This window comes from Nicotiana sylvestris, chromosome 6 (assembly GCF_000393655.2).
Source record: "Nicotiana sylvestris chromosome 6, ASM39365v2, whole genome shotgun sequence".
Taxonomy (NCBI): domain Eukaryota; kingdom Viridiplantae; phylum Streptophyta; class Magnoliopsida; order Solanales; family Solanaceae; genus Nicotiana; species Nicotiana sylvestris.
In genome coordinates, this window is record NC_091062.1 from 54,823,999 (window position 1) to 54,835,574 (window position 11,576).

At 35.3% G+C, this 11,576-nt stretch overlaps 1 protein-coding gene across 1 annotated transcript; it reads right to left on the reverse strand.

Moving 5' to 3' along the window:
• Positions 1-1,516: 1,516 nt before the first annotated feature.
• Positions 1,517-5,895, reverse strand: LOC104230549 (GPI-anchored protein LLG1-like). The gene is made up of 3 exons (XM_009783380.2): positions 5,555-5,895; positions 5,392-5,448; positions 1,517-2,104 (listed from the first exon to the last, which is right to left on the reverse strand). Exons 1-3 carry the CDS (start codon positions 5,640-5,642, stop codon positions 1,737-1,739), a joined length of 513 nt encoding a protein of 170 aa, XP_009781682.1. The 5' UTR covers positions 5,643-5,895; the 3' UTR covers positions 1,517-1,736.
• Positions 5,896-11,576: the final 5,681 nt, after the last annotated feature.

The window sequence follows — 11,576 nt, forward strand, 5'->3', positions numbered from 1 at the left end:
CGGTTGGTCCGGTCCCTCAGACCTTCCTTGGACGCCACATTCTGGAATTTACCACGATTGAACTGTGTCCACGTCGGCCCCCACAGTTTGAACCGTTGGCCACTGTTGGCTCGAGGGTCAGGTTGCTACACTGCTGCACTTTAGTAAAAAGGTTATAACTTTTTATAGTAATGTCGAAATGACAAACGATTTGAAGTTTTGGAAACTATACTCAGAAAGCTTTTGTTTGATATATAGCTCTTAGCTCAATTCGTCATAAGCGGGAAGATATGGTCGTTTAAAATTAGATCTTATGCAACCAAGATTGCCTTCTCCCCTTAAACATCTTCAGTTGGTTCCGTACCACCTCTCTCCCCTTCTCCTAATACCTTCCAAGAATGAGATTTAGGTGTTATACATGTTCAAAATTTTTCAAACACCCTTGTGCTACCTTAGTGCCTGAATGAGGATGAAACAAATAGCGAATTTTTTTTGGAGGCATTACACTATAGTCGGGGATTGAGTCCCCTGAATAACATAATTTTTCAAACAAACTGGAAATCACTGTGTAGTGAATTAATTTCATCTATCTGCCTTGCTCGACGGACTCAAAATCTTCAGAAGTGGCGACTAATGTTTGCCTAAGTCTAGTTTTTATACCTATCATATGGGTGCCAATCTTCATATTGCCTACTCCACGAAGCATGCACACATCTACTACTATCTTCGCATGTATGAATCTGCAAGACTGCAATAGCTTTCTAATAACTTAAGCGAAGGGAATTTTCTTGTCCTCTTTTCTTCGAGATAGGTGCAAACCAAAATTGAAGGGTTTTAACGTAGTAAGCTAATAAACTGACCTTATTACCAGAAAAAGGGAGGTAAAGAAAAGTTGTTAGGCGTAATCCCAGTGCAAAGTAACTGTCATCACCCTGTATTTTAAACCCAAGAAAATAATTAGATAACAATAATGTCTTCCAAAAGGAAAACCTCTTGCGATAATGATGCACATACACCTCTCTTTCTTCCTTATTTTTTGTTGAAGAAATTACATGAACCTTTTTATGGTACCGATTCCGCTAATGAGGTTGTAGAATCTTGTAATAGGGAGATACTTGTCCATAGGACTCACCAATGAACACACGTGACAATAACAACAACCCAGTCTATTCCCACAAGTGAGGTCTAGAGAGGGTAGGATGTACGCAACCTTACCTTGGAAGGACAGAGAGACGGTTTCTGGTAAACCCTCGGCTAAAGAATGGAAGGAGCACTGATAGCAAGTAATAACAATACATGATATTTAGAACACTAAATCCAAAATAGCAAAAGAGAAGATGAAAGAAGTACTGATAGCAAGTAATAACAATGCAAGATATATGGTGATAGCAAACTAAGGGAGTACTGATGGCAATGAACACGTGTGAGTCATCATAAAAATTTAAACCCCTCCCTTCAATGCCCAAGGTTTCAAACAAAAAGGAAAAACGAAAAGGAAGCTAAAAATACCCCAAGCAGGATATATAAGATGAAAGGATGAATCGCAACCAGCATCTTCAATAACAAAGTGAAGTATTTTTAATACATAGATATTCAGCAAAAATGATTCGTCTGATGTAAATAATTACGAGGGAGCCTTTCAATGCATGTCTTGTTCGTTATCAGTCAGTGGAGCTGTGGAAGGTGATGCAGAACTCAGTGTACAAACAGTATTTGAAGAAAGAATACTGAAAGTATACTAATACCTTGTGACATCTTCAGAAAACCAACAATAACACCCACATAAAAGCTGTGGCCATTATCTGAACTGGTGATAGCTTACAGTTTATCTGGCTGCTATTAGCATCATCATTGGCAGATTGTGATGGTGCTAATATATGGCAGTCCAGACCTTGTTTAGTACCTGTGCAGATACTGGCAAAAAGACCAGGTGGGTACTTCCCGCGGAGATTGATGTAGCTAAACATGGTGGTGGAGCAATCATTTGACAAATCATTCAAAAGATCAGCAAAAGGACAAGCAAACTGTACAAAAGCATCACAGCATTGTTTGGCTGGGAATTGGGGTCCTTTGCATTGGCTAGTGATGACTCTGTAGTTCTGAAACTCAAAGCTAACAGGACAAGCTGCATAGAGTATTGATGCAAAATATGCTTCAGCAATTCTTAAGAGGATTTAAGCAAACTCAGAGCATCTTCTAAGTCAATTTATAAATTGAAACATCAGTATATTACAAAATGCAATAACTCTATACATCTAACAATAACCAATACATGAATTGCAGTTAAATATTTCGGGCAGCTCAAACGAACCATGTTTGTTATTCCACCAGTACTCATGTTAATAGCTTGTTCCCTGAAGTCGCTTATCTTTATTCTTAATTCCCTTGTCCAAAGATAATTCTGGACTATGTTGCACGGACTCTCTAAAAATGTTGTCACACCCGTGTCGGATCCTCCAAATATGCACTACTTTTGGAGGATTCGACGCGCACCCGGCACCATTTTTGCAGAGTCCGAGTGACATAGATTCTGGATTGTCTTCTCTCCAATCCAACCACCAAAAGATATCTTTTAAGAGAAAGTAAGCTAAAACAATTGTCTTCTCTCTATCATGACATAACCATAGTCATTCTTAGGTTTTTGGAAATTGGACAATATTTAATTGAAGTTGAAAAAAGAGAGTATTTCAAGTTGAAGTTGGAACAAAAGAGAGTTATGTTTAGGACTTTCTTCAGAACATCCTGTACCACAATTCAAATCATATCTTATAAACAAGTTACATAACTAACTTCAACCCAGACGTCATGCAGTCCTAGATGATATTTCAACTGCATAGAGATGCAACTACAATGCAATATTATCAAATGAACAGCACTTGCTCCATTTACAATGATCTGAGAATGGTCATACATTTCCACCTTAAGCATCTTTGAGAATAATTTAACCAGATAAGTAGATTGAAAAGAAAAGAAAAGAAAACTTGAACTCGACAGTCCACGGAACTGAGCTCCACCAAAGCAAATTTTGTGAATTAGAAGTAAAATAAAAACCGATGAGTGCAATTCACCATTGCCTGAAATCATCATATCCGTATATTCTTGAGTTCAAAAGACCTCATTCCGCAATCAAACGAGATGGGGAGTTATAAAGAAATCAAAGCATTTGAAGATCGTCACTTGATTGTTCATAGCCATTCTTAAAATAAATGAAGACATTAGGATTTGCTTACAGATTTTGATATGCACATGTAGGAAAGAAAGAGTTCTATCAAAAAAATGCAGTTGGTTCTTCGCAGATACTTAAAATGCGAGAATGCAATCAAGACTGGAGCACATGATAACTGCTTATAGAACTTGAAAAGTAAAAATCTAAAAGAACATTACGTGGAACCATCACATTGTCACTCTTACTCCAAGAAAAGCAGAAGAGGTTCTGCACTTGAAGCCAAAAGACATTAACACCTTAGCCAGAAATAGACACTACTCAAACTACTGCCTACCCTCTCGGAGAAATGAGTAAACTCAACAATATGTGGAAAAGGTTCATATATATTACATTAACATTCATAAAGTGCCAAAAAAGTTTTCCCTAGCCGTTCCAAGTGTTCTTTTTGTTGGAAAAGTTTTTTTCTTTTTTGCATGCAGTAGTAGAAGGCATCCGAGATAAAACAAAAAGAATTTAAGTTATATGCACTGATTGATGTAATGTAATACTTACACAAGGGTTAATTTCACTGATGGTCACTCAACTATTTTTTGTCACTTAAAAGTAACTAAACTTTCACATTATCACTTAAAAGTCATTTTGATTCAAACCCCTACCATAAATATGACATGGCATAAAATTTAATGAGAAAAATCCAAAAATAAATGCCACATAAGCTTAAATGGACCATACTCACTTTATATCCATTTCTCCCTTAATGTGATTTGACCCATTACCCAAATGGATTTCAATAGGGGGAAAACACACACCCCTAATAAAATTAGGCCTTGTGATTTTTTTGTGGGGTTTTTATCGTACAAATACAATATTTCTCTTGTCTAAACAATTGCAATAGGTTGTTTGTAAGTACATGTTTTGTGAAAATAGACTCTTATTAGCCTTATTATTATTCTTGTATGCTTATGATACATTAATATGTTATGTAAGATGAATACAATACTATTTTAGTTTCACTAGAAAATTATAAATATGTTATGTGAGTTGGGATACAGTAGTATTTTAACTTCGGTAGAGTTATAAAACGACTCAGATGGGGCATACAAACAAGAAAAGATTTTTTTTAGTATAGAATAATTATAAGTGGGCATTATGTAATAGAAAATGCAAGAATTTTGTTGTATAAGATAATCATTTTAAACTAATGTATTTTAATATTTTTTTATTGAAAGCATTTGGGTTATGGGTCAAATCACGTTGAGGAAGAAATGGATCTAAAGTGGGTATGATCCATTTAAGCTTATGTGGTATTTATTTTTGGGTTTTTCTCATTAAATGTTATGCCATGTCATATTTATAGTAGGGGTTTGAGCCAAAATGACTTTTAAGTGATAATGTGAAAGTTCAGTTACTTTTAAGCGACAAAAAATAGTTGAGTGACTTTAGTGAAACTGAAATATAGTTGAGTGACCATCAGTGAAATTAACCCATCAATGCAATTTAACCTCTTAGGGGTCGTTTGGTTTGAATACGTCTTATGGCGGGATAAGTTATGGTATAAGTTATGCTGGGATTAGTTATGCTGGGATTGTTTTTTATCTATTGTTTGGTATGTTGTATTAAATATGACAATTGCATAATTAGTAAGAAGAATGTATAAGTTATACCAGTGCTAATTACCCCACCCTCTATAAGGTATAAGTTATCCCGGTGTTAATTTTAATCCAGGGATAACTTATATCTGGTTTGCTAACCAAACAAAATATTAAAGTGGTATTAAATATTTATACAAGCACTATAGCTTCTTATACCTCATACCAAATGACACCTTATAGTTAAGATATCAATGATGTCATCAAATAGAGTTATCTGTAATTACCTTTTAGTTAGACATAATAATTGTATACATATGTTTTGCACAATTAGTGCCTAGTACTTGAACAAATTTTGATCAAGGGAACCCAGTGAACACAAGACAGCAAACCGAGATACATCATTAAGCATTCTCCCACCTTCAATTTCAAAAGGGAGAAAACCCTTTCCTTTCCCCAAATACAAATGAAATTTTGAAATAGAGAACCGAAGAAAACGAGATCAGAAGAGAATAAAACTGAAAAATGACAATAGCAATTTATCGAAGTTCAATGAAATGATCTCTTCTCCTACCAAACGATGACCTCAGAACTACGATCAACTAAATCGTGAAAAACATAAAACAATTAAATTAGGAAAAGAAGCGTGAAGATTACCTTTTCTAACCTGAAGGAGATTTCTCCCAGTTGAGTCTTGATGAACCAAAATTCCATCTGTAGCACGAAAATCCATAATATGGCAACTAACTTTGAATGAACTGAAAGCAAAAAAATTAAAAAAAATAAAGAAATTCTAATAGTAAAAGAAAAAGAAGCAAACCGGATATAGAAGATGAAGACGAAACGGCAGGCAAAAGGGAGAAAGAGAGAAGTAGAATAAAACAAGAGCAACAGTGTGTCCACTCCATCGTTTTAAATTAAAAATGAGAAGAAAATATGACAGACTAGACGCGATGCTGTCTTCACTGATAGTTCACAGATATAACTGATTCTCTTTTCTAGCTTGGGCTATTATTATCCAATTAATGGAGGTAAATGCTCATCTCATTAATAACTCTCATTAGTGAATGCTCTTACGTTCTTTCCACCTAATGCAACAGCAACGTCTGCTTCCGTGATGGATTAGTTGTTTGTGCCTCAATTTCTTTTTTGGTCTCTTCTTAAATTTTGCTGTGATTTTTGTATAATATAAAATAATGTCATTGAGATAAAAGTGAAATTATTTTTAAGTATAACAGGAATCATACTCTTTAAAATATACCGAAAAGAAACCATGAGCCTGTTTGGATTGTCTTATTTTAAGTGTTTTAAACCTAAAATAGCTTTTAAGATTGAATAAAGTAAAAAAAGAAAGTGCTTTTAATCACTTGTTTTTAAGCTAAATTAACAACAACAAAAAAATCAAAAACCAAAAGATAGAATTCCTAACGTATGACTTATGCTTAAAGTCACTTAAAATAAGCTCACCAAACGGGCTCAATGTCACATAAACTAGAGCATAAAAGTATTAAGTTAAAAATTGTTAATCCCTCTGTTTCAATTTATATGAACCTGTTTGATTGGGCACGGTATTTAATAAAAAATGAAACTTTTGAAATTTATGGTCCTAAACAGGTCAAAAAGTGGCCCAGAGTATATCTGTGGTTATAAAAGTTTCTTATTAAGGGTAGAATTGTAAGCTAAATTGTTACCAAATTTAGAAAAGAGTCCTTCTTTTTTTGAACAGACCAAAAAAGAAATATGGTGTAGACATATCAAATTTATTGGGTCTAATTCATACAAAATTTGAATTAAATTCAATTGGGTTAAATAATTAATTTGGACTTTACAAATTAAATTAGCCTGTTTTATCAATTTCAAGCCCAAGGTCTATTTCATCTTAAGGCCTAGGTTCATGCCATGTGTCAAGTGACATGGCATGTCCCGTCAACTCAAAGCCAACAAGATGACGCCACGTGTGAAATAATGTGGCAATCTCAGTGACCAATCAAGAGTTGCCAAGTGTCTAAAATGACATGTCTTGGCCAATCACAAGCAAGCTTATCACATAGCTTATATGATAAGTTTGATGACTCACATGAACCAGTCAGAATCAAGCAAGAGAGTTCATAGGTAGCTGGACTGTCCATCCTTTACCATTATAAATAGAGGGATGATGATAGGTTATAATTACGTATTTTAGTCGCTTATTACACTCTAATTTACTGCACTTTAATTGAGTTTGAGCTTTAATCGCTAGTGTCTTGCGTTAACTGTGTGTTTTATGCCTTGTATGAGTGATTCCGAGCTATATTGATGTTATGAAATGAATTCAAGTAATTTGAAGCTTTGAAGTCTGAGTAAAAGTCCAAGGAATTAAGCGGGGATCGTGTCAGGGGTCAACTTTGATAGTTAAGAACAAACGAAGACTCGAGTAGGCATATTGCGTACTGTCTAGTAAAATACACATAACCTTTTTCTCAAAACTCCATTTGGGATCCACAATATATGGTTGGAAAGCTAACTCAATGAGTTACAACTTTTATGTTTTACGTTTTTCCAAATACCAAACGGAACAGGGTGAAAAGTACGCGTCAATAGCGCAGCCGCGCTCGTCAGGCAGAATACTGGGCAATATGCGCGGCCACTAGCGCGGTCACGAGCACGGCCGCGCTAGTCAAACCCGAGAAAAGTGTCCTTTTTCACATTGGAGAAGGTATAATTATTTGGGCTCAACCCTACTTGGTATATATACATGAAAAAACGGTATTTTGAGGGAGGAGACCAATTTTTGACACAGATTCGACCTAAGGAGGCAGAGACACAATAGGAGCAAGGCGGAGAATTCTTCTACGAGTTTTTCCTTCCTCTTCCTATTTTTCATTGTTGGTTATGACTTTTAGTATTGTAGTTTTATATACTATTATGAATAGCTAATTTGTTATCTAGAGTTTTTATAGAACCTTTTGTAGGATAAATTCTTGTTATGTTTTTATATAATTGAGCCGTAGCTTTTCTCTATTTGTTCAACTACGTTTATATTGTGGTTGGTTGAAGAGCTCTCAATTAGATGTACCTATTTAGTATGTATTACTCGGGAGAGAGTGCATATTTAGGTAGTTGTTGAACAACATCGCTCCCGACGTATGTGAGGAATCAATAACCAAGGGTTTAAAGGCGGGATTAGGGATAACGAAACCTTGGGTGCGATCTAAGTGAGCTGTAATTAAAGCCAGCTATCATAACTCGGGAGAGTATGTCTAGTAAATTGTCGTAATTACTTGGGAGAGAATTACAACACGCAAAGCACTCATGATCGGTAGAGAATACTTAGGCGAAATTATAGAAGCCATAGCGGGAATGATTCCGACAATTGGGGAAATCATAACTCTAGACCTCCTTATTCTCCAACCCGTAGTATCTTTAGTTGTTAATCTACTAATTTAATTAGTTAGTTAATTAAATAAGAATCTTAATATTTATAACTTAAGAATTGTCCGAACTTGTCTTCTTAGCAATATTGAACAGTTGTAGCTAAGCCTTAGTTCTCTGTGGGATTCGACTCCGAACTTGTAAACCGGATTATATTTGCAACGACCACTTAGTCCTTTTTATAAGGCATAGTTGGGCGTGATCAAATTTTGGCGCCGTTGTCGGGGAACTAACAGTGTAACTGTAGGTGTACATATTGTTAGGTTTCAAGTTTGAACTTTTATTTTTATTTTTTGTATTTGATTTTTTTTCTTTTTTTTGTTTTACTTGTTGATTTTAAAAAAAATATGGCATCATGGAGTTATGAATGTTTTGATGTTGGTAATTCTACTTTTAATCCTCCTTATGCATATTGTGATGAAAATCACCCTTGGAAAAATTATCAAAATATTTCCGAGAGCGAATTATGTGCACCAACTCAATCTTATGTATGGAATGTGTGTGATATGTGTGGTGGTCAAGATGATCACTTTTATAGTTGTGCTTATATTTCTTATCTTTCCCCAACCCCTTATTATGATGATTCTACGTTTTCTTGTGAGGATAACAGGAACAAAGAACCTAGTGAAGCTGACCTAAAGAAGATCAAAGATATGTTAAAGTGCCTTATATAACAACAAAGTAAAATACAGTTGCAGGTAGAAAGGCAAGATGAAACTATTCACAACTTAGAAGCTCAAGTGAGTCAACTAGTTGAAGCTTTTAATGCTCAATATGTCAATATTATGGATATTAGCCAGGAGCAGTTTGCATTAGAGACGGAAATTGAAATGCCAATGGAGGGGTCCAAAGTAGAACCCCAATACTCTAACCATCTAGAATTTGAGGATGCCGATGTTGAAGAAGTAATACTAGAGTCAACCAGAGACATTGAAGATGTTGATATCCAATTTTTTTCCTATGTATTTTTATACCCAAAACACTTCCAAAATAACATATATGTGCATATATAAGCATACCAAAAGGTTTTGGCATTTTAATGATTTCTAAACCAATTTATGGCCTATTTTTACACTATAAAATCCAATAATTACTCCCAAAGCTTGCCATTTTGGAGAATAATTTATTTTATTCTCATATTTACACCAAAATATATCCAGCATGATTTTTGCACATTTTTTTTACAAAATCGTTTGGTATTTTTAAAGCCAAATTGCATATAATTGCAATACTAGCCTCTTTAAGATTTAATAGCATTTTATAATTACAAAATTGATCCCAATATTTTCGAATTAATATTTATATATTACTAGTTGACTCAGTGCCTTTAATTTGCTTTTAAAACATTTTTTACTATTTTTATAAAATAATAAAAGGAAAAATTGGCTATTTCAATTGTAGCCTCAATTCATTTCAATTATAACCCAAATTCCATTTCAATTTCAGCCTGAAATCAGCCCAATTTCGAACTCAATTGGACCAACCCAATTCATTCAAACCCAGCCCCTTGACCCGTTTAATCCAACCAGCCCGAAAATCCTTTTAATCCAGGCCATTGATCATTTTGATCAACGGCCACGAACGACCCTTTCCTTTTTAATTCTACCAACCCCTAACCCTAACCCTCATTTCTCTTAGACAGTCGTTTCTGAAACCTCTTCTCTCTCAAAATGCTCTTAAGCACTCGAAACCCTAATCGCCTCCCTCGTCTTCTCCGACCATTATCTCGCCGGAGTCCATGGCTTTTCAGGCCACGGACGACCTGTGCTCACCTTCCTTCACTCCTAAGCCATGGGTGTTCGAGATTTAGAGGTTTGACCTCAACGGCGTTCGTTCAGATCTTCTCAGATCTGTGGTTCTATGGCTCTCCGGCCTTGCTCCGACGTATTCGAGCTTTAGAAGCCTAGCCATGGCCATCTCTGACTCAAGACCAGACCTTTTCCAAGCCTTCTCATTTCTAGGGTTTCGGAGAAACCCTAAAGCTATTCGAGGTTCCTTCCTCTTTTATTTACTTAGATCTATGATGAATCTATGCTGTATTCAACGTTTTAAAGCTTTTCCCCAATTTTCTTTTCAAAATTAGTTTGCTTTCAATTTAGGGTTTTCGAAAAAAATCTCAAAATAACTTCTGACCCTTCTTCTTCTTCTTCTTCTTCTTTTCTTTGTGTGAATCTGTCTGTACCACGTCCTTATGAGTTTTTCTCTTGTGTTCTTATGTTTGCCATACGATGTATGTTCTTCTATTTTTGTGTTCTGTTCTTCCCTCTACTAGGTTCTATAAGCATGATTTACATGTCTATCTTGTATGTTCCTCTACTGTATTTTTTACTGAGCTTTTGCTCCTTGCTTACCTTTACTGGGCTTTGTTTGAACCCTAAGCATGTTTCATCTACTATTTTCCTAAACCCGTATCGCTTTTTCTTTTCTGAACTTGTTTGAGTGACAAGATTTGCCTAAATGTATTCCCTGTGTTTCAAACTTATTGTTCTCTCTGTTTGTTTCTCATAAGTCTCTGAAAGAGACTACTGAGTCTGTTCTATTTGTTGTTTTCTCATCTATGCATCTTATTCGAGTTAGAAACCCTAGTATTTGAGGGGTTTTTGGCAAGCTTGACTTTGTGTTTGGACTAGGGGTCCATTCAGAACCCTGACTCTCTTTCAGACTCATTCTGAGTCTGTGAACCTAACCTTCTTGGGTACTCTGATTTCTTGATAGTTTTACAACGACTCTCTCTTGTCTCACATGTCTGTATGCTTTTTATATGACAAATTCTCTTCTTTCAAAAGGCCTTTGGCCAGCTTGTGATTGATTCCGACTTCCTTTTTAAAAAGGTTTGATTGTGTGTGGTTGATTTTCTTTAAATTAAACCCTTCTCACCTTTTTCTGGTTGGATTCATTCACACTAAGATTCGAATCCTGATTTTACGGGCTGGTTGATTGATTGTCTTTCCTTGTTTGACCTAAACCGTGTACTACTAAACTGTTTCCTTAAATAGGTTTCTATGTATTTGCCTCTGTTATACTACCTCAGAAAAGATTGTTTAAAACAAAACCTTTCCTTATTTATTTTGCCCGTTTGAATCAAATCCCTTAACCAAAGGGAAACAACTTGTGATTGATTTCAAAACTATTCTCTTACCTTTTTTTACTCACCTTCTGCACTATAAAAGGGACTGCTCTTTTGCACTAAAAAAAGGGGTTTTCACATGCTTTGACAGACTTTTCTACACAAAAACACAGGCTTTTACACATTCGAATACTGAGTTCTTTCACACAAAAAAATTCTACTCTCTTCTTCTACTTTGTGCTTTCTGAAACAATTTTGAGCTCTCTCTCTAAAACTCTCAAGTGTTCTGCTGAACTTAAGTCTGCTCCTGCTATGTTTACTTGCCGTGATTGCTCTATTGTTCTGCTTGTTCTTACTTTGCAAC